Genomic DNA, 24,276 nt, shown 5'->3' with positions numbered 1-24,276 from the left:
CATTTTGGATAAAGTAAGGGAGGGTAAAACCCCCCCCCCCCCCCAAAAGGTTTATTTTGGGCATCTGTGTCTCATGGGGGGAGATTTGTATTCACTTCCAGTAAAATGGGAAGCGAGTGGAAATCCCTGCACATTAAGGCAATCTCTAGGGGGCCCCCAGGTCGCCAGAACCAGTGTCCCCATTGGAAGATTTCCCATCTATTATTTTTCTGGGGACACCCCAAAATGTGGGTTTTTCTTTTCACTTTTTAATGATAATGGTAAACGGGGAAAAATAGAGAGGGTGAATCTCTCTAACTGGGGATGAGACAGCGAAGTAAACTGATCGGTGTTCTAATCCCTCTACTCTATCCAAAACTAAAAATAAAGGTTTTGCCTTTTAATTATACTTTAAGTCTCCCAGTGGTAACCTCACCTTAAAATAGTTTTTGTTGGCAGCCCCTGCCAAAATTGTATAGTCATTGTGGCCATCTCACAACTGGAGTTCCGTTCTTGCGGATCCGTCCCAGGAGGGCGAAATGCCATTTTAACTTCCTTGTGGCCATAACAGTTGGTTATGATGTAAATGTTCTGGTACTGGAACCTCTGGGTGATGTAAGAATGGAATGTGATGCAGCATGTCAACCACCATAAAAATCTTAAATCTCACTTTTGGGTGCAGAAGCCCATTTGCTTTCACTGAAATATTTAAAAAAAAATTGTAACTAATATGCATTTGCAGTCTGGGTAGACATGACCGTATTTAAATGTTTCTGTATTTTTTTATCATGCATGCAGCCAAGGCAAAGGATTTCCGTTATAACTTATCAGAGGTTCTCCAAGGTAGGATTACATAATAAAATGTTTACATTATGTTCCTCTTTTTCCATCTTCTGGTGTTTTTTACTATCATTTACTGGGAACATGCCTATACTTGTATTCTCACTAAATAAGTCCTTTCTCATAATTTATCTAACAAACTTGGGATGTGAGGATTTATTTGACTTTTCTAAAACCTTATTGCAACTTTTTTTTCTATTTTTTTTTTTTTTTAACTATATCTCTTAGCATGTTTGGGAATGGTTTATTTGGTGTTTTTCTAATAACACTTAAGGTATTTACTGGCAGAATTTTTTTTTTTTTCTTCTTATCCAAAGTTAAAATGAGGGCAAAAGATTTAATAGATGGAAAGTTAAAATAAAATGACTGAAGGTCTGCTTTAAGCCACCTTGTTCTTTGCCTGGTTTTAGGTTTAAGTGATTGTACATTCCTTATTTAAAAAAAAAAAGTTTTCTATAAAAATAACAAACCTATATACTTGCCTGCTCTGTTGCAGTGGATTTGCACAGAAAAGGCTGGATCCTCCCCTCCTCGGGTCCCTCTTCTGTGCTCCAGGCCCCCCCCCCTTCTGTTGAGTGCCCCCACAGCAAGCAGTTTGCTATGGGGGCACCCGAGCGAGGGTGGCTGCTCCACACAGGTTATTTATCTTAATGTGTAGAATGCATTAAGACAAAACTCCTTCTGACTTTACATGAAAACCGTTTTATCATTTTCCTTCCACTTCACAATTATGTGCCACTTTGTGTTGGTCTATCTCATAAAATCCCAATAAAATACATTTACGTTTTTGGTTGTAACATAACAACAAAATGTGGAAAAATTCAAGGTGTATACTTTTTTAAGGCACTGTATATACCAAGCGCAACTAGACCTGCAGTTTGTGAAATGTTGGTCACAAAGGTTTGTTGCTATAATACGCTAGTAAATGTTATGGATTTTCTTCAATAGGAAAACTTGACGCTTACGATACTGACGGGGATGGAGATTTTGACATTGAAGACGCCAAGGTTTTACTGGGCAAGTACACTTTTTTTTTTTTTTTTTTTTTTTTGTGCAGATTGATTTGCAAAGACATAATCCTGCAAATACTGTCTAGATCAAGAACTACAATATGTTTGCTCATGTCATTTTAAAATATATAATTTTAAAGCTATTTGTAAAAAAGGTCTTTCTGACCATGAGTGAAAATTGCTAGTTTTTTACTGCAGTGTATATGTTTTTATTGCAAAATTAATTTGCCCCAGAGTGCATGTTAAATCCCATGTTTAATTGCATGATTATGCTTGTTGCGGGCATACACTAAGTTTTATTCATCAAAGTAGCCTTTCCTTGTTACTCCTACTTATGATCTGTCATAAAAGTGAGTGTCTTGTGTGTGTGTGTGTGTGTGTGTGTGTGTGTGTGTGTATATGTATATGTATATATATATGTATATATGTATATATATATATATATATATATATATATATATATATATATATATATATATATATATATATATATATATATATATATATATAGTATAAATACATTTTTTCCAATGTGATTCAAGTAAATGTGCACGTTGAGCTGTGTTTTTTTTTTTTTTTTTTTTTTATGTGGACATTCATTCATGCATGCATGATCATGCCATCATTTTGAATTGGTAACTTCACTTGTCTATGGGGTTCTGTGGGAAATAAAGTACAAAAAGCTATGACAAGTGTAGTATTGTTTCAAGCAGGCATTGTGGAATCTGTCTCCTTTCCAGCAAATGCACAGAATTTGCATGTACACAACAGCCAAAGGAACACGTCGGGACAAATATTGCGAATGCCATTTTTCAGTTGCTTTGTTTGCAATTTCTGGAGCTGCCATCCTTAGCCTTTCTTTACGAAGTGTGTCAATGGTTCAAAACAAGCATGTGCATATTGCGTATCCTGACACTTGAAATGCACATGCTTTTACTAGGTGAGTGGTTGACCAAGCAGCGTGGGAAAAGATCAAAATGATGGCTCCAGTATACAGTACCAGAAACACGTCTGTGGTGCCAACTCTCATGTCTCCTGATGGGGTTATTTTTAACACTGAAAGGCGATCCAAATTTCACAACTTTATATGTGAGTAAGAGGACAAACATATGCTCACTTTGACCACAGTCCTACTTCAGATCACCCATTGTTTCACAAAGTCAGAAGCTGGTCTAGCTTCATTGGGCTTAAATGAAAAGGTAAAAATGTAAAGGTAAAAATGATAAAAACATTGCATTGCCTCTCTTTAATATTTAGTTGTGATTCCCCATGTCTGTGTTGTATATGTAATTACCGATTCTCTAATTTTACCTGGTTCATCTTGCCTTGTAACGCTCCCCCTACGAGCAAACTGACCACGGTAGCATGGCAGCTGATCCATTCTAAAAGTTTACATCTTGCGTCATCTCCCTAAAGATACAGGCATACTGTGCAAGAGAACAGTGCGCCTGTATGTTCCGTAGTTGGTGGAGAGCTGTAGCAAATAATGCCTTTTTAAAATTGAAACCTGTTCAAAGTACTGAAATAACAATGTGAATTTATAAAAAAAAAAGGTGCTAAATCTGGCCCTCCTATAGTAGCACTGCTCAGTGCTTGGGAATTTTCAATCTAGGTCTTTAAATGCGCTACAGTATGTCTAAGTGTGATGTTTAGTTTTCACAATTTGATCACAAATATAGCAGCCACTTAAGAGCCCGTTCACACTGGGGCGGCACGACTTTGGGGGCGACTCGGCAAGGCAATCTGAAGACCACTTCAGAGGCGACTTGCAAAATGACTTCTGTATATAAGTCAATGCAAGTCGCCCCGAGTCACCCCCAAAGTCGTACAAGAACCTTTTTCTTGCGTCGTTCCTTGCGTCGTTCCTATTAGAACGGTTCTATGTGGCTTAGCAATGGCCGAGTGAGGATGTGCGCTGGAGAATCTCCCGGCCTAACTCGACCTACTACGGCCACCAGACGACCCTTACCTCATGTGGGCACGGAATGAACACTCCCTAATTGATACAGGACACGATCGGCGTCAAGAGGGATCCGACACTAGACCTCCCAAACCAGCATCCACCGCTATTTCGGGGATCCACAGAGGCCTACACCGGGCGCCACTGTAGCCGCACCATGTGGGAACTGCATGGAGCCGACCTCCACCATGCCACAGTCGACCACACCAGATCAAGTGGGTTTCGTCCCGCTGAGGGAAGCAAGGGACAACACTACTAAAGTCCTGAACTTGCTCTATTCGGCCACCCGCATGAACACCCCCAGTGTCTTTATAGACACTGAAAAAGCGATCAATCGGGTCTGTTGGGCCTTTTATGTTCGCTACGTTACGTCACATAGGTCTGGGAGGTAACATGTTGGGATGGATCTCAGCGATATATGCGGCCCTGTTGGCTAAAGTCAGGGCTAACTGGGTGACTTCTGACTCTTTCCAAAACACTAATGGGATGCTGCAGGGGTGCCCATTGCCCCCCCCCTCCTCTTTGCCATCTCGTTGGAACCATTCCTATGCCATGTCTGACTGAACCCCAACATCTCAGGAGTGATGGTTAACCATACCCAACATAAGGTGTCGGCATAAGCGGACGACTTTGTTCTCGTTCACTACTCCCTTGGTCTCCCTCCCAAATCTATGGGAATTTGCAATATACGGGGCGCTCTCCAACTTAAAAATCTATTTTGTGAAATCGGAGGCTATGGGAGTGGGGATACCGCAACCACAACTCGCACACCTACAATCCAGTTTCAATTTGAAGTGGACGACAACCGCCTTGAAATACTTGAGCACACACATTTACCCATACTTTCTCGCGGCTGTACGATCCCAATTTGCCGCCCCTACTGAGAACTATTGGAACACTGTTAAACCAATGGCACATGGGTCTGCATTCCTGGGTAGGCCGATGTAACCTCCTAAAAATGACGATCCTCCCGAAATTGCTCTACCTTTATGCAAGCGTTGCCTATCCATATCCCAACATCCTACTTTAAACAGGTTCAATCCGCATTTACAGATTTCATATGGGCCAAGAAGAGACTGCGACTTTCGCATAAACTACTAGTGCTACCTAAACAACACGGCGGCTAGCACTTCTGGACATTCGTGCCTTCCACCAGGCAGTCCACCTAGGGAGGCTTATTGATTGGTGTTGCCATCAAGAGACCAAACTCTGGACACAGTTGTAGCAAAATCAAAGCACGATCCCCCTCAACAGAGCTCCCTGGTGCTACATGTCCCTGCCGGCAGAAATCGAGCATCACCCACTGATTGGCAACACAACACGAGTTTGAGCTTGACTCATCTCCCAGCCTTCCATATCCTCCCCAACTCGCCTTTATATCCCATACTGGGAAACCCCTGGTTTACACTGGGAATGCAGGATGCGATCTTTCGGAGGCTGGGCGACGCGGGCCTACACCAGGGCTCCCACTTTAGTACTGGCGGACGCTGGAACACCATCGCAGAACTTTCTGACCCCCACAGGCCCGTTTCGCTTGGACTTATTGAGGTCATGTCAGCTAGGCCACTTTCTCCATTCTTTGAAACCCCCCTGTCACCAACGACCAACCTCTCTCAACACTAGAGGAACTCTGTGACACCTCAGGAACTATAACGCACATGCTCTCACTGACCTACAATCTCTTAAACACACCACAGGCAGACTTTGTTCCCATGGGATTACTTAAATGGGAAATGGAACTAAATTGCCATTTCAACGTGACCAAACAGCGCATCCTTAGATTCACACACAAGTCCTCAATTTGTGCCAAAACCCAGGAGACCAATTACAAACAACTGTCAAGGTGGTACAGAACCCCGGCTCTCCACAAATTTTTCCTGGCGACGTCTGATCTTTGTTGACACTGGTTCACATCATCTGGTCATGTCCCAGCCTGAGCCACATCTAGCGAGTAGTGCGAGAGGTGGCTCAGAAGTTTACAAAACGCACCATACCATTTTTTTTTCTTCTGCTCACGTCCAGCATCCCGGAGAAGGTGTACAAAAAGTCTGTGATTAGACACATGCTTGACGCAGCCAAGGCCTGCATTTCACTTCATTGGAAAGCCACACTTCCACCGACCATTGCTTCCTGGATTACAAGAGTGGAGGGGATAAAACGCATAGAGGACCTCGTCCTTGCAGCACAAAATAGGCAGGAAACATTCACTAAAATTTGGCAACTATGGAATATCTTCATATTCTCAGCAGAGGGTCAAGCATTGAGAAAAGCCGCCGCTGATGTATGAAGACGTGCTCTTCAGCCAATATATCGCTCCGGTCTCTTTCAGTGAATGAGCAGGTTACCATACCAACGTTTCAGGTGAGCTCCACCGACATTCCATACGCAGGAGACTGAACACCCCCCCCCCCCTTTATCCTCTGACCGCGTCTTCTATTTATTTTCGCTATTTTCAATCTTACCCTCTTCTGGTATTTCTTACTCCCATGTTCTGGGGTCTTTTTTGATAAATAGAAAATGAAGGGGTCGGCGCATGGGCCCTGACACCTTGCATCGCTACAAATTGGCACACATGCACCCTCCTCTACGAATGGGGTTTTCATGCGGGTTTTCATGCCTATTTGTCATATTATGTACCATGATTTGTAAAAGTGCTATTTTGTCATATGTATTTTGTACCATGTGGGCCCTGTCCCGGTTAAAAATAATTGGTACTCCAATTTTTTTATTTTCTATGTGAAAAATCTCCTTTTATTAATGCAGCATAGCTGTGTGGCGTACAATTCAGAGCATAGTGTATATTGCAACTATATGATGTTTGTGGGATGGTTTTGGCCAAAAGGTCATACTGGAGACCTGGTGGGCTGAGCAGGTATCTCGGGGGAACTCTGCTATTCAGACCTGATATCACCAATATGGTGCTCCTGAACTATGGCAAAAGGTGCTTTAAAGCGGTGTTCCGGGCATCATTTTTATTTATTTTTTGCAAGCTAAAATGAATCCCATTAAATGGTCCCTAAAACATATTAATAGCTCCCCAATCGTTCCAGAAATCATTGCAAACACTTGCCTTATATCCTCCAGCTCATGTGGCCGTATTCATCATATGTGTGGGCATGTGAAGCCCAGTTCCTTTTTTCATTTTTTATTTTATTTATTTTTTAGTAATGGCCAGAGACTCCTGGGAAATGAGTGTCATTTCCCAGGAGGCAATGGGGTCTTGGGACAGGAAGTTGAACCACCTAGGACTAGTAAGTAGGCAGATTACAAAATCTGCCTATTAACAGCCAGATAGAAGCGAGTACAATTATTTATTTTATTTTTTTAATTTACATTTAAAGGCAAGCTGTTGATAAAAAGTACATTTTTAGGGTGGAACTCCGCTTTTTAAGTAGAGTTCAAAATGTTGGATCTTTTTGGAAGCTAGAGAACACATATATGTAAAGAAAACATGCATACAGTATGGAGTTTAGCATTGTCCTAATTTTACGCAGGGTGCATATTTTTTATTTTTTTCAGAAGCACTTTGACCTATTTTATGAAATGTAGAGCAGCAGAGTTTTTCTTCTTCAGGTCAAACCTACCCTATGGGCAAGAGCATCAATAATTTCCTCTAGTTCTCATAAATTAGCTCCAGTGACTTTATTATAATACAACATTTTATATAGCACCAAAGTGCAGTGCTTTTATTTATTTTTGTGTGTGTAAACGTACAGTTTTTATTAGGTGGAACTACTTGTGATCTGCAATTAAAACATTTTTTTTCAAATGCATGTTCCTTGTGCAGGGAATAATCGTTTAAACAAAAAATGCTGTTGCCTAATTTAAAAAGGCCGCAATAATTTGTCGTTGAACCAAATTAAATATTTATGCTATTGATGGTGTGGAATATGTATATTGTGTTTTTAGGTATCGTCTCCCACTGTTCAAAAAAAATAAAAAATACTGATAGGTGAATATACCTCCTAAAACTGGCCTTGTGTGCATGAGGGCAGTTAAAGGGGTTGTAAAGGTAAAAATCTTTTTTTCCCCTAAATAGCTTCTTTTACCTTAGTGCAGTCCGCCTTCACTTACCTCACCCTCCCATTTTGCTTTTAAATGTCCTTATTTCTTCTGAGAAATCCTCACTTCCTGTTCCAGTATTGGGAGGCTTTCTCCCTGGTGTGGAGAAAGCCTCTTGAGGGGGGAGGGAGCGAGCAGGAGTGTCGGGACACTCTCTACTTTGCAGATAAAGGAGCTGTGTGTTGGTGGGCGTCCTGACACTCCTGCTTTACCCTCCCCCTCAAGAGGCTTTCTCCACACCAGGGAGAAAGCCTTGCATTACTGTGTGGAGTTAGACAGAAGAACAGGAAGTGAGGATTTCTCAGAAGAAATAAGGACGTTTAAAAGCAAAATCGAAGGATGAGGTAAGTGAAGGAGGACTGCACTAAGGTAAAGGAAGCTATTTAGGGAAAAAAATAAATACCTATACAACCCCTTTTAGGCAGATCATACATGGGTCGAATTCTGAAACAATTTTCTTTACGAAAATCATAACTAATAATTTTCTTTCAACGTTCGACCATTAGTGGGATGTAGCAATGGCCCTTTTTTTTCTTTTTTTGTGGCCATCGAATTTGATCGGGCATATTGGAAATTTTTGGAAAAACAAACTAATTTATAATCCATGCTAGTTGTGCGAGAAATATCAAAAAACGAAATGTGCATGAGCTGTGACCTGGACAGAAGATTCCCAGCCACAATTGTTGCTACAGGAAAAAAAAACATTAGGCGACATTAAAGGCTTGGTTGGTCGAATTTTCAAAGTCGATGATGGCACCATCGCAGCACAAATCTTCAGGTTTTCGACAGAGAATTATTTCTGTATTCGATCCATGTATGGCCTGCATTCGTTTGTGAGCTGCTTCATGGTCAGGGGCTGATGTGGCTGGTTCTATGTACACTGTATAATATGGCAGCATTAGTTTACATGTACATGTTTTGTCAGTGACTAAAACCTTTTTGAAGCCAGAGGCTCAGCATGACAACCAGCGATTTTCAGAAGCTGATCATCCATAGCAGTCTACATATTCAGATCAGGATTTGTTTAATTGATTCTGAAGGAGTCCTTAATAATTTTACTATGTAATGTTTCCTTTTTATAATAAGTAGAAAGAACAATGATTGTCTATTTGGATGTGTGTTTAGCAGTACAGCTTGCTGGCACTCCTACTAAATTGCAAGTCAAATAAAGGCGCCTATGGCAGTTATTAAACAGGATCTGCCCTGTGTGCTGCTATTTACTTAAACTATGTACGGCGCCCGTTTGTCATCTCTACTACCTTTCTTTTCAGTTTCCATTGTGCAAACCTGTAAAATACTATTTGCTTTTGGCGTTTTTTAACCTGTGACTATACTTGGGTATGGCTGAAACAATAGAAGGCAGTATTAATAATTGTCATATTGAATGAGTCGACTTTTTTAATACGGCTTCATTTGCTTAAGCATAAAATAATGAGCATGGTGATTTCATACAAACTCCTGTTATATGTGAATTTGGTGCTTTTATGAAAACACAGCTTTACTACTTGCTTAGACTTCACACTGAGTGAATTTGATATACAACCCCCTCTCCCCCCCCCCTTTCGTTCTTTCTTTCTTTCGTCCTTTCGATCGTTCTTTCTTTCGATCGTTCTTTCTTTCGATCTTTCTTTCGATCTTTCTTTCTTTCGATCTTTCTTTCTTTCGATCTTTCTTTCTTTCGATCTTTCTTTCTTTCGATCTTTCTTTCGATCTTTCTTTCGATCTTTCTTTCTTTCTTTCGATCTTTCTTTCTTTCGATCGTTCTTTCTTTAGATCGTTCTTTCTTTCGATCTTTCTTTCTTTCTTTCTTTCGATCGTTCTTTCTTTCGATCGTTCTTTCTTTCGATCTTTCTTTCGATCTTTCTTTCTTTCGATCTTTCTTTCTTTCGATCGTTCTTTCTTTCGATCGTTCTTTCTTTCGATCGTTCTTTCTTTCGATCGTTCTTTCTTTCGTCCTTTCTTTCGTCCTTTCTTTCTTTCGTTCTTTCTTTCGATCTTTCTTTCTTTCGTCCTTTCTATCGTTCTTTCTTTCTTTCGTTCTTTCTTTCTTTCGTTCTTTCTTTCGATCTTTCTTTCTTTCGTCCTTTCTTTCGTCCTTTCTATCGTTCTTTCTTTCTTTCGTCCTTTCTTTCGTCCTTTCTATCGTTCTTTCTTTCTTTCGTTCTTTCTTTCGATCTTTCTTTCTTTCGTCCTTTCTTTCGTCCTTTCTATCGTTCTTTCGTTCTTTCTTTCGATCTTTCTTTCTTTCGTTCTTTCTTTCGTTCTTTCTTTCGATCTTTCTTTCTTTCGTTCTTTCTTTCGTTCTTTCTTTCTTTTGTTCTTTCGATCTTTCTTTCGTTCTTTCTTTCGATCTTCCTTTCTTTCGTCCTTTCTATCGTTCTTTCTTTCGTTCTTTCGTTCTTTCTTTCGATCTTTCTTTCTTTCGTCCTTTCTTTCTTTCTTTCGATCTTTCTTTCTTTCGTCCTTTCTTTCGTCCTTTCTTTCGTCCTTTCTTTCGTCCTTTCTATCGTTCTTTCGTTCTTTCTTTCGATCTTTCTTTCTTTTGTTCTTTCTTTCTTTCTTTCTTTCTTTCGATCTTTCTTTCTTTCGTCCTTTCTTTCGTCCTTTCTATCGTTCTTTCTTTCGATCGTTCTTTCTTTCTTTCGTTCTTTCTTTCTTTCGTTCTTTCTTTCTTTCGTTCTTTCTTTCGATCTTTCTTTCTTTCGTCCTCTTTCGTCCTTTCTATCGTTCTTTCTTTCTTTCGTCCTTTCTATCGTTCTTTCGTTCTTTCTTTCTTTCGTCCTTTCTTTCGTTCTTTCTTTCTTTTGTTCTTTATTTCTTTCGTTCTTTCTTTCGATCTTTCTTTCTTTCGTCCTTTCTTTCGTCCTTTCTTTCGTCCTTTCTATCGTTCTTTCGTTCTTTCTTTCGATCTTTCTTTCTTTCGTCCTTTCTTTCGTCCTTTCTTTCGTCCTTTCTTTCGTCCTTTCTATCGTCCTTTCTATCGTTCTTTCGTTCTTTCTTTCGATCTTTCTTTCGTTCTTTCTTTCTTTTGTTCTTTATTTCTTTCATTCTTTCTTTCTTTCTTTCTTTCTTTCTTTCTTTCGATCTTTCTTTCTTTCGTCCTTTCTTTCGTCCTTTCTATCGTTCTTTCTTTCGATCGTTCTTTTTTTCTTTCGTTCTTTCTTTCTTTCGTTCTTTCTTTCGATCTTTCTTTCTTTCGTCCTCTTTCGTCCTTTCTATCGTTCTTTCTTTCTTTCGTTCTTTCTTTCGATCTTTCTTTCTTTCGTCCTTTCTTTCGATCTTTCTTTCTTTCGTCCTCTTTCGTCCTTTCTATCGTTCTTTCTTTCTTTCGTTCTTTCTTTCGATCTTTCTTTCTTTCGTCCTTTCTTTCGATCTTTCTTTCTTTCGTCCTTTCTTTCGTCCTTTCTATCGTTCTTTCTTTCGTTCTTTATTTCTTTCTTTTGTTCTTTATTTCTTTCTTTCTTTCGTTCTTTCTTTCGATCTTTCTTTCTTTCGTTCTTTCTTTCGATCTTTCTTTCTTTCGTTCTTTCTTTCGATCTTTCTTTCTTTCGTCCTTTCTTTCGTTCTTTCTTTCTTTTGTTCTTTATTTCTTTCTTTCTTTCGTTCTTTCTTTCGATCTTTCTTTCTTTCGATCTTTCTTTCTTTCGTCCTTTCTTTCGTCCTTTCTTTCTTTCGTCCTTTCTTTCGTCCTTTCTATCGTTCTTTCGTTCTTTCTTTCGATCTTTCTTTCTTTCGTCCTTTCTTTCGTTCTTTCTTTCTTTCGTCCTTTCTTTCTTTCTTTCGTTCTTTCGTTCTTTCTTTCGATCTTTCTTTCTTTCGTCCTTTCTATCGTTCTTTCGTTCTTTCTTTCGATCTTTCTTTCTTTCGTCCTTCCTTTCGTCCTTTCTATCGTTCTTTCTTTCGTTCTTTCTTTCTTTTGTTCTTTATTTCTTTCTTTCTTTCTTTCGATCTTTCTTTCTTTCGTCCCTTCTTTCGTCCTTTCTATCGATCGTTCTTTCTTTCTTTCGTCCTTTCTATCGTTCTTTCTTTCGTTCTTTCTTTCGTTCTTTCTTTCTTTCTTTCGTTCTTTCTTTCTTTCGATCTTTCTTTCTTTCGTCCTTTCTTTCGTCCCTTCTTTCGTCCTTTCTATCGTTCTTTCTTTCGATCGTTCTTTCGATCTTTCTTTCGATCTTTCTTTCGATCTTTCTTTCGATCTTTCTTTCGATCTTTCTTTCGATCTTTCTTTCGATCGTTCTTTCGATCGTTCTTTCGATCGTTCTTCCTTTCTTTCGTCTTCTCTTTCGTCCTTTCTTTCGTCCTTTCTTTCGTCCTTTCTTTCGTCCTTTCTTTCGTCCTTTCTTTCGTCCTTTCTTTCGTCCTTTCTTTCGTTCTTTCTTTCTTTCTTTCTTTCTTTCGTTCTTTCTTTCTTTCTTTCTTTCTTTCGTTCTTTCTTTCTTTCGTTCTTTCTTTCGATCCATCTCTCATTTCGGCTTCACATGCCTGGCGCTTGATGCTTGCCAGAGCCGCTGAGTGTGAAGGAAGGAGGAACGACGGTCAGTGTTAAATATCGGCCTAATTTTGATAATTATCCGTCGACCTCTATACTACAGTATATGTATGTATTTATGGTTGGTCTAGGGTCCTGGTGCCCAACCTGCAGCTTTCAGACCTTGGAATTCTGTAGTGGTAATTAGTGTAATGACATTGATTTTGTATTCTCTTCTGCAGTATATCTGCCGTCAAAAATGGAGCATATCTCCACACTTTCTCTAGCACTCATTTCCTTAGGTCTGCAGTTTGACAGTTCTCTCGAGCATTACATATAATGAACATCATGTTCGGCCTTTTGGTGTTATGTGATTTGAGGCCCTTTTACTCATAGGTTAACAACCGCTTGTCTATGATCATAAAATAATGATTTACATTGTTTCCACATCGAATTTGTAAAGGATAACTTTACCCTTTCAAAGCTGGAACACCTTACCACAGCAAATCCTTTACTTTATTCATCCAGTCTGTGCATATGTCAGTTTATCCATACATTCCAATGGGAAGAGTGAGACCAACAAACCGTGAGCTTGCCGTGTGTGTGTGTGTGTGTGTGTGTGTGTGTGGCGACTAAAGCCAGCCATAGACTGTTCGAATCTCGGCTGGTGCCTGCTGATTCGAGTCATCTATGGGCAGGCTGAATGTACTAAGTCGATCGATCAACTTTGGTACAGCCAGCTTGCTGTATTTTACATGTCATTATCGCTAGCAGCTGCTATAACTCCTAGCACTTCTCCTGGTGGGGGCAGCCTCATATACCCCCCCCCCCCACCCGCTTTACAGATAAGATCTCTGGGATGTAGAGGAAGGGGGGGGGGATCTGCCTTTTTAAGGATAACGATATTAAAAGTACGGTTATCCATGCTTTTTTTTTTTTTTTTTTTTTTTTTTTTTTATATATATATATTTATGGATCACATTAAATTAAATACTTCTCATTCTTTCAAAGTAAACCCATGGTCAGCATATGGACATTTCATTATTTCCATAATGCAGTAAATAAGCTTTAAACCTAAGACTCCAATTGATCTCTGTAGCATTGGGGTCTGTGAACAAATTCATCCTCCAAAGTTTGCTGCAGAAGCAGTTCAAGCAAGTATTTTTATAATTTCCCCTCTCTTAGACAGCATACTCTGTTAGAGATTAGAAGGCAGGTAGACCACTTAGTCTCTGCTGGAATGGGGTGGACAGGGTGACTAGAGCTACTGACTAACTTTAATTACTCGGGTGCTTGTGTTGTTAATTTTGACAATGAATTGCTTCACAATGTCTGTAGCTACAGAGGTGGTATTTTAAATACCTTAATGTTCATAGCCTGGTCACATGTTCGTTCCCTTTTGAAGAGGCATTGTTGGATTGCTCATTCATGGCACAGTGACCGTGTCTTTGCACTCGGCTATACTTACTTTGCTAGTACTCATTTTACCACTTCTGATCCAGACCTGGACTTTCTCATATGGAAGACCATGTGACCTGTTACTGCGATTGGGTCTAGTAGCCAATCTCTTTAGAGCAGAGTGCTCTTTATGACATCAGTAGTAATTCCCCTTGGTGTTTGACACTGGATATGTTCTTGTGAGCTGTGACAGAGGAGCAATGAATTGCTGGCAAGGTGTGTATCAGGTGTTTAGGTTGGCATTCAAGGATGTAATGTAAAGATAACTCAATTATACATCCAAACTTTAATATTGCCTACAAATAAAGGAAAGCTCCAACGAGTAATTTTTTTTATTAAATTACGTTTTATAAAGAAAATAAGTCGCTGCAATGAAGCACATGTTTCAGCTTACCTCTTCAACTCTGCTACCGTGCGCCATGAGCTACTGCTGTTTGGACTGCAAGGCTCCATAAAGCTGCGATCTGCTGCCAATCAAAACAGCTGGGCTGGCTGGAGGGGCATGAAAGGTGAACTGACATACAGGCACACGCCCTGCTTTGGCATGACGTCCTGGGTCTCCAAAGTAGAGCGATATGCAAACTGACCACGCCTCCTTTCTGCTCTTGGCACGGTCAGAATGAGAGCGAGAGAGACAGACAGATGGGGAACTGGCAGGTATACTAGTCTGACTTGACGTTCCAAAAGAACAGGCTACATTTTGATTAAACAAAATAACAGACCTATAAAATATTTTTTGAGCTAACATAGACTTTAAACTAAGTGCCGGTTCACACTACAGCGACTCGGGATCTGATTTTTGTCGCCCCCCCAAGGCGAGCACGACATGAGAAATTCCATTGAAGTGAATGCGAGCCGTCTTAATGTACACTACTGACGTCGCTCCGACTTCAGAAAAGGTTCCTGTACTACTTCAAGGCAACTTGTACCCATTGATTTCAATGGAATTTGCCTACAAAGTCGGATCACTGTCTTTCCTGAATCAACAGTGTAATTTGGTCTTTATGCCTACTCTCCTAAAGCTTTAGGACCAACCTTCCCGAAATGCTTCTTTGCACCTTTAATGACAAAACTGGGTTGACTAAAAAAATCTCAAAGGACCAATATGACTCAGAATAAATGGCCATCGTACTGCTTTAGAAGATGTTCAACATCCATCACACACTTATTTTATGTTCCTGTTCAACTAAACTTGAGTTGTAAGGCTACACCGACGCCAACTGTCTGGTTTCCCCAGGGTCATCAATGCATTGGTTTTTAAGAACCTTTGTTGAAGGTTTAGATATATGTATTTTGGGGCATATGTACATTCAGCTGACTTTAATTAAAAATGCTATGCCACCAAATATGCATGGATGGAATGTCCACATCCATACGACTAGTGTTTAGCATGGTACATCCTTGTCTATATGGGTGTGGATGGCTACCCTGCATGCTTGCTGCTTTTTGTATTTCAGCATGCTGTGTTTCGTAGGCTGTTTTGTTTCCATCTAGATTCCATCCTTCTTTATTTTGCCTTCTGACGTTCCATCATCCGTGTGTGTGTGTACATACATAACCGGTTGAAATGTTACCGCTCCCTGCACCGCATGCCTTTGTGTCTACCTAACTACTCCTTTTTTCTTTCTCTTTTTTTTGTGTCTCTTTTTTTTTTCTTCCTTTACATATAGGCTTAACCAAAGATGGCAGTAGTGTGAATATTGATTCTTTAGAGGAAGTCCTTAATATTTTAGCAGAGGAAAGCTCTGATTGGTTTTACGGCTTCCTCTCTTTTCTCTATGATGTAATAACTCCTTTTGAAATGGTAGAAGAAGAAGAGGGCGATTCTGCAGACGATGATGGTACTTCACAGAACGAAGGGGTTCAGGGAAAAAAGACCTGTGTCATTTTGGATTTGCAGAACCAATAACGTCCTGTGTTTGGAGACCAGCTTTAAACTTTCTGTGGTTTTGTTTTTCCTTCTAAGTAAAGCCACAGGCTGTGGGATCTCCAGTGGACATTCGGGAGTGATGGAGCCATATGCTGTTCATGTAGCTGACAGTGTTATCTGGCCATAGATCAAGTATGCAAGTACAACCTGGTCTAAATCTACATGAAGAAGTCTGCAATTCAGGCCTTCTGTGTTTTTTCAATTATTTTATACATATTTTTTGGGGGATGAAGCATCAATCCAATGAGGTACCTATTTATTACCATGGCTCTAAGCAAACTTAAAACTCTCAGGTTTGCAGTTTATTACCCCCTGACAGTGCAGTCCCATCTGTCCTAACATGTCGGTAGACAAGTAATGCAGGAGCCAGCTTAGGCATTTCTGGAACTAGAACGAGTTTAGGAAATACTCAAACATATTTTTATTTTTTCCCCCTCTATCTGTTGGTTTACCAGCTTCTGAAATTTATCCAGCCCTGGTCTAGAGATTTTGTAATGTTCTGTGCAAAAGTTTGTCTTTTTTTTTTTTTTTGCTTCCCATCATTGGGCAAGTGGTGTTGAGTAACACGATCCACATTTAGCCTTGCGAACAGTTGTCTGAGTCGACACACTGCACACAACGCATACACATACGCATGTATTAGCCCTTGAACTACACAACAGGTCTGGATAAAGCCAGTTGCTAAGTATTGTCATTCTTGGGGTTTGATATGATGACTAGGAAGTGAAACCGTAACCCCTGAGACAATCGATTTGATGCTGCAATCAAAGCACAATAAACATTTTAAAGTAGAACTAAAGGAATTTTTTTTCTCTTGTTTTGGATAGAATGGAGAGGGATGAGAACCTCTTCTATCTGTGCTCCTCATTACAGAGATTCACCCTCTCTATTTGTCCTGTGTATCCGTCAAAGTAAAGGAAAATCCCAAATTTTGTTGTCCCCAGAAAAGTAATTGATGGGAATCTTTCAAAGGGAATCTGGGGGGCCCCAATGAATTCCCTTAATTTGCTCTCAGTTCCAGCTTGACTATGGGACAGGAAGTAAAGGTATATCTCCGCAATGGGACACGTGAAAAAAATCTGGGTTGTAATAACACTACCTTGCTCTATCGAAAAAGAGGGGGAAAAAACTTTTACCGAATAGTTCTACTTTTACCGAATAGTTCTACTTTTAAACACTGCAACCTAGTTCACATATAAACCCCACTGATGAGCTACAGCTAGGCTTGGGACTTGGTTCAATTGAACCCTAATGGATGTTTGCCATTTTTGTTACTAGTTTTAAGCACCCAAATCTCGTGAGCTTTCTCCTCCTAATGCTTCACTAGCAAAGGATGTACAAGACTTTTAGCTTTTTTTTTTTTTTTTGTTTTGTTTTTTTCTCTTACTAGCCTTCGTGAGAGTTGTTGACCAAATACATTGTTCTGTTCATAGATAATTTTCTGACTGCTGTCAGGATAGAATAGTGGTGCTTCCTTGTTCCTAACAGTGACTATTCATGGAACACAGTCCTAACTTTGCACTTGCTTGGCTGTAGCAAACTTATGGCATGGATCTCCAGTCGTAACTTGCTTGGCTATAAAATTAGGTACGTCTTAACACTACGTGTAAATGTTGTGATTTCCCTAAATTGTATTAATAAAGCGTTTTATCAGTTTTTGTTTAAATATAATTTAATTCAAATTAAAAATTGTCCGCCTTGTTTTTTATTCAAATAAAAACAAATGTTCTCAGTACGCTGTCAGAATTTTTATCTCTGCTGTTTGGAACATATACATTGGCTATAAGAGGAGTAGTAAAGGGGCCGTTCTTAACGTTTCAGCTTAGTAGTGTATTTAGGTTTTGTGCTGCCCTAGGCCTGACTAAACTTATGCACCACCTAATTTAAATATGACCTTTTGTTTAAGACCCACCCTTCCCTTACTCTATCCAAAATGGTGGAAAAAAAATGTTGCCTATGGTTCTACTTTAGGCCCAAAATTCTGATCTTTTTATGGAGAGATCTAAGTAGATATAACCATGTCAATGGTGCAGAAGAAAATGCATAGCACAGTGAGGAAAGTTTGTGGTCCAGGATGATGGGGACAGTCAAAATTAGAAGCACCGCCCTCCCTTATAGTTGCGGAATGCTAGCTGTCTGCATACCAGAAGCGGTGCGGCCGCTTTATGGGGGCGCTAGACTAATTTGCCTCTGCCCAGTCTGTCCCATAAGACTGGTGCTACATTAACAGTGTAGGTCAAGCCAACGGGTACTCTTTCCATTAGGGGTGCAACGGATCGTTATTGATCCGTGATCCGCACGGATCAACAGCCTCGGATCGGCACACACGTGATCCGCGGGATACGCTGTAACAGCCGACATTGTAATTGCATCTGCTCTGCTGCACTCACAGCCCCGCCTCCTCCTAACCCCAAGCTTGTGATAGACAGAAGGCTGGGATGAGTTTTGTTCATCACCGTGCGGGGTTAGGAGGAGGCGGGGCTGTGTGAGTGCGAGCCGATCCCTTCCTCCAATCACACGTTCTTCTATCGCTCCTCATACATCGCCCTGCCCCTTCTACACACACGCCGTGTCCCCAATGTATCTGCCTGTGTCCATCCAGGAAATGTAGCGGAGAATCTCCGGTTCCCGGTGAAGTGGATGAGGGGCAGGTGTCCCTGGCATGTAGATCTGTCACAGCGGTTATAGTGAATTTACCCTAAATAAAATATCCGGCAGTTGTTTAGTGTGGATTGGAGGACTCTGCTGGTTTTCTCTCCTTCACTCCACGGGCTAAACAAGAGAAATTAATGCGTGTATGGCTAGCATTAGTAGAGGGGAAAGCTATAATCTCTGTCATCCTTTTAACACTATTTGTGAATTTTGTTTTCTCAATCTCTATGTTGTAACTGAAGATAAGAGAGTGAGGGGAAATGTCACTAATGTTGCCCTAAACCACCATAACAATTGGTCCCTACCTTTTACCATGCTGTTCAAAGCTATAAAATAACATTTTTGCTGAAGTTAAACTTTAAGTGGACCAGGTGGGTGTCTTTTCTCAAGTATTCAATATTGATGGATGAATGCTGCATGTACTACAAACCATTGTAACACTGTAGTTAACCGTTATGGTGCATATAGAACCAGGATCAATTGCAAAATACTGTATATATTTCCAGTTGATTGTCAGTAGTGTAGGGATGATCAGTTGGTGAGGCTGCAATTTGGGGCACGGTGAGACTACAATGGAGGGCACAGGTCACGCTGCATTGATGGGCATTTGTCGTGTGTTTTTTTTTTTTTTTGCCGATCCGAAAATGATCCGATCCGTGACTCCTGATCCGAGGAACGATCCGAACCGTGAGTTTTTTGATCCGTTGCACCCCTACTTTCCATGCTGCCCCCTCCAACCCTCCAACGTGCTGCCCTAGGCCTGGGCCCCGTTGGCCTACGCCAGGATACAGCGTTGCATCGACTATGAAAGCTGAATGTGAACCAGTGCTTTACATATGATTGGCAAAGCCCCAAGTTTACATAAATGGTGCCCCCCCCCCCCAAAAAAAGATCTGCTTAAACTTGTATTATTTTCTCTCCCCTTCAGCTCTGTTTTTCCTGGAAGCAAATTGTAATAACCAGACATTTTGGGAATGTGAAAACAAAGGATTTGTTTTCATTCATTCCTGATGCAGTTGGACCCCTTTCACACTGAGGCGCTTTTCGGGCATTTTAGCGCTAAAAATAGAGCCTGTAAAGCGCCTCTCATGCCTCACCCAGTGTGAAGCCCAAGTGCTAATACTAGCAGTGCTTTACTGCTAACGCCCCCCCCACCCCAGTGCGAAAGTATCCTTACTTTGACAATGTGAAATGGTACTAAAGTGCTGCTATGCACATCTTGAAATGTAGCAGAAGACCACATGTAGCTACTGTTATTAAAAGTATGATCAATGATTGACTAATAGATAAAAATGTCTCCTAAAGTTTTTGGCATTTGGGGTATACCTGACCAGGCCACAAATGCTGGAGCTTGTCAAGTGTGTGTGTGTGTGTGTGTGTGTGTGTGTGTGTGTGTGTGTGTGTGTGTGTGTGTGTGTGTGTGTTTTTTCTCCCTAGTGCTTTTACTCCCTTAAATTTTTACAGGTTTGCTTTCAATGACTTCTTCGGTAACGGCTCCATCCTTTTTGTTTTATATATCTGTTTCTTGTAACTTTTTAGTTGGTAACCATTGTTTGTTTTATAAATATCAGGATTTTCATCATCGCCAGCAGAGAAAGCTGCCAAGGCCACAGGTACTTTGTTTGTATTCAGGGTGGTGCTTGGCAGGAATGTTAAATTTGCTTTTGAATTAACCTATACTAGAAAATGTTGCCATGTTGCGTCATGCTGTCCATGTTCTGAAAGGAAAATTAAACGACTTTATAACCATATTGGTTTGTAGCCTTCAAACTATAGGTGACCTACTGTAATCCTCATGGATGTAAAATGTAGTTTTCTTCTAGGTTCTTTACCCTGAGGGTCCATGTACACTAGGGGCAGAAAAAATTCGGTCACAAAAAGCAGCATAATAAAATGCTCATGTTGCACAAGAGTTTTTTAGCGTTTATAGACCTTTTACGATTTTTTTTTTTTTATTTAAAAACCTTGCCCTCATTTTTCAATGTATGCTTGAAAACGCTAAATGCTCCTAAACGCTGATTTATTAATGTCAAGACGGGAGGGATAAAGGAGGAGAAACTGGCTTTTAGCTGCTGTGGTAATGCACCGACTTGTGTGCTTTGGCCCTTCATGTTGGCTGTTTAAAAACTCCAGAGGTGATATTTTTGCACAGAAGGGGTATCGCGTGAGGAGCAGAATGGAACAAATAACTTTCCCATCAAGAATGTATAAACCCTTCTGCGCTGATGGATAGAACTATTTTTTAGGAAATTATATTGCACAACTGAAACATGCCAGCAGCTATAAATAAAAATAACCCCCTAAGTGATATACCAAAATAATTGGTCACCATATAGATCAAAGCTTTTTCTACACTTGGTAGAAGAATACGGACGGTGGGAATTTTTTTTTTTTTTTTTTTTTTTTTTTTTTTATTCATTTTGGTTAAAAATATTTTCACGTGTCGTGTGGAGGACTTTATTTAATCACGATATATTTATTGAATGATGAATTTTCACACTGATGAATATTTTATATTGAATCAGTGCTGTAAATTTTTTTTATATTTTTTTCGCTTTCCAACATAACTTTGTTTGCAGATGTTTTAATGAAGGCATACAGTATGCTTTTCCCCTGATTGTTCAGCTTTTGCACTTGCATGTCGGGGGGGGGGGGAGGGTTTGAGACTGGAGACATCCCCATCAGATCCATTACCTACAAACACGTTTTAGGCTCCATTCACACTTATAGTATTTCAAAGGCGTTGGATGGGTGCGACTTTGATATGGCTTTGGCTTTGACCAGTAATGATGGACAATTGTTGCACAGCTGTCAGGTGTGACTTTTATGACTTTGTTGAGGGTTTAAATTGCAGTCTATGGTACTTAAAGCGGAGGTTCACCGGTAAAATCCTGTTTTTACCCTTAGTCTGATGCTCATTTAGTCTAGGGGAATCGGCTAGTTGTTTTAAAATCCGAGCATTACTTACCGTTGTAGAGGGCGATCTTCTCCGCCACTTCCGGGTATGGGTCTTCGGGACTGGGCGTTCCTTCTTGATTGACAGTCTTCCGACAGGCTTCCGATGGTCGCATCCATCGCGTCACGGTTTTCCGAAAGTAGCCGAACGTCGGTGCGCAGTATAGAGCCGCACCGATGTTCGGCTTCTTTCGGCTACTCGTGACGCGAAGGATGCGACTGTCGGAAGCCTTTCGGAAGACTGTCAATCAAGAAGGAACGCCCACTCCCGAAGACCCATACCCGGAAGTGGCAGAGAAGATCGCCCTCTACAACGGTAAGTAATGCTCGGATTTTAAAACAACTAGCCGATTCCCCTAGACTAAATGAGCATCAGACTAAGGGTAAAAGAGTAAAAAACAGCATTTATCGGTGAACTCCCGCTTAGTCGCACCAAAGTAGTGCAGGAACCATTTAATGTGCAATGTGTAGCAACGGCTCCTTGTGCCACCTGTTCACACCAGCATGCATGCATTTTAGCAAACCCTTAATATGCTGGGTTATACCCCCCCCCCCCCCCATATGGAAAGCTAATGTTTATACAGTATTGTCATTCTGTGTGTGTCTGTGTGTGTCTGTGTGTGTGTGTCTGTGTGTGTCTGTGTGTGTCTGTGTGTGTGTCTGTGACTTGAGGTTTGACTATTCCCACCACAAGGAAAGAGTGATACCTGAGGACATTGTTTTTAATGTCTCCCTTCTATAAATTCAGATGTATCAAGAGGCACACTGAAGACTAAAACTAAAGAAGAAGGTATCTTGCATCCTGTGTGTTTTTAACATTTTTAGACTTGTTCATGCATGTGCATTATGATTGTGCTGAGTGCAATAAAAATACAATTTAAGCAGACCTTGCTTTTTTTAGAGTGCCTCCCCCCCCCCTGGTAAAATTCTGCATTAAACCTTAGGTGAGGGTATTACCAACCTCCTTCCAGCGAGATAAAGGAAATGAAGAATACTCTGAGAAGACAATCCTGCTCTGTATTGCAGCATCTTCTCATGAGATTAGGAGTTTGCCTCATTCCCTGGGATTTCGTCAGCAAAATGGTGGCATAGGGTTGGGTTTTTACTTTTATGCATACAGACACATTGAAGAAGTAATATTTGTGTTGCCCGTATACACCTTGTACTGCCTGCTTAGTAATGCAAATATGTTTGTATTTCGGCAGCAGTTCAACAAATATCCCAACTGCTTTTGTCTGAAAAAACAGTTTCTTTACTAAAGGTGTGAGCATCTACAAATCTGTATGGGAAGTATCCTCATAAAAATGATGATTCAAGCATGTAAGGCACATATAAAAATATGTTTGCATTACATTTAGAGTAACTTGCGGTTCTTGGTGACCTAGACTGCAGTTTCCAGTAAAACCTGGTCAAATATTTGGTGTATTTTTTGCCCCTTGCTATATTTCTTTGGCTGCAATTGTCACCACTTGTTATGCCCATGCAATCTTTGATAAATCTGTAGCATTTTAGCTTTACATTTTTTGACCAGTTAGCTTTTTTTTTTTTTTTTTTTTTCCTCCATCCCTTTCTTTCTTTCTTTGGGGACAAGTGTAAGGGGCTGGTAACTCCAGTTTTTAAAGGTAAATGAATCGAGGCTCTAAATCAGGCGTGCTCAACCTTTTTGAAGAGCATGGGCCACTTCAAGTGGTTGTAAACCCTGACATACATATACTCCCAGTGAAGTGAACGGCCTCAAATTACATATACTTGTACATCTGCTGTCTTCCCCTTTCTACTCTTTTAAAAAAAAAAAAAGTGCAAATCGTATTACTATTTCTTGATTATTCAGCAGTACTTAGGGGTGGGTGGAGAGACTGTATTTGTACTACGTGAGAGCTGATTGGAGGAAAGGGACATCCCATAACCACCACATAGCAGAGGAGCGAAGTCACAAGCAGAGCTGCATTCTGAATAGACCAGCTCTCTGCTCATCTCCCTCTAAGCTCCCTCTCTGTCACAAATGTTCAGCTACTGTTATCTCATGTGTGAGAGAACTTGTCGGAAGGGACTCTCATAAGTGGAACGAAGCACCAGAGAGAAACTATGGAGACCAAGTAAACACTACAGATATATGTGCTTAGATCAAATTTCATGAATTGGGTTTATAACCACTTTAAGTGATTTGGTAACAGGTAGCATACTACAATGAGCTATGGGGTGTTTCTGCCACCCCCCCCCCCCAACTACAAATGTACATGAGTGCTTACTATCCTGAGCCCCCTATAAGACTGCTTTCACGCTGATGCGCTGCAATTTTACCTCACAGTGGGTGCAGTATACCTGCAGCTTTCCTGAGGGTTAGCTACATTGAGCCATAGAGGTATATTATATCCTGCGGGTGTGATGCACTTTCTGATATGCACCAAGACTCCTGCATTCAGAAGTTTTTGTGCGCTTTCAGAAGGCACACCCACAGGATATAATGGAAATGTATAGCTAATCTGCAGGAAAGCCGTGTGAAAGCAGCCTAATAGTCTTGCATTTTTTTATAAAAAAAAAAAACTAATATGCCCCTTGCAAAAGTGCAGCGTAATGTGATGTTTAATACACTAACCTTTTTGCCTCTGGCAACTCCTACTTGCATCGCTCTTCTGACTCATAAGAAGGTCCCAAGAGAGGTGCACTTGGTATCACTTCACCTGGGACAGGAGCCAATGCTTCAGAGAAAGCATCGGCTTATGTGGCTCCTGCTTCCTCTGCTGCCGACACCAGAACTACTCTGATGCTCTGGGATGGCGCATCGGCAGTCTGTTGATCGCAATCTGGGCTTGCCGATCTGCCATCCCAGAGCATGGGCATGCGCATCACTGGTTTGAAATCGAGGACCATGGGTTGAGCACCACTGCTCTAAATACTTGGTTGAGAAGCTTTTGATTGCACCTGCCATTGTCTGAATCATAGATGGCAAGGTACAGGTATTGTA

The 24,276-nt window shown here is 40.6% G+C and overlaps 1 protein-coding gene across 7 annotated transcripts in view; it reads left to right on the top strand.

The window, feature by feature from the left end:
* ASPH (aspartate beta-hydroxylase) overlaps window positions 1-24,276 on the top strand; it is a 253,502-nt gene that overhangs the window by 55,743 nt on the left and 173,483 nt on the right. For 5 of the 7 annotated variants that reach the window (XM_040354262.1, XM_040354261.1, XM_040354260.1 and 2 more), the window contains exons 3-4: window positions 778-822; window positions 1,768-1,836. In XM_040354262.1, coding sequence (XP_040210196.1) covers window positions 778-822; window positions 1,768-1,836 — 114 coding nt within the window. The remainder of the gene's footprint in view (window positions 1-777; window positions 823-1,767; window positions 1,837-24,276) is intronic. The other 2 variants (XM_040354264.1, XM_040354266.1) reach the window with 1 other exon arrangement.

This window comes from Rana temporaria, chromosome 5 (assembly GCF_905171775.1).
Source record: "Rana temporaria chromosome 5, aRanTem1.1, whole genome shotgun sequence".
Classification (NCBI taxonomy): domain Eukaryota; kingdom Metazoa; phylum Chordata; class Amphibia; order Anura; family Ranidae; genus Rana; species Rana temporaria.
The sequence above is the reverse complement of the archived record's forward strand: the minus strand, read 5'-3'. Positions and strand labels throughout refer to the sequence as shown.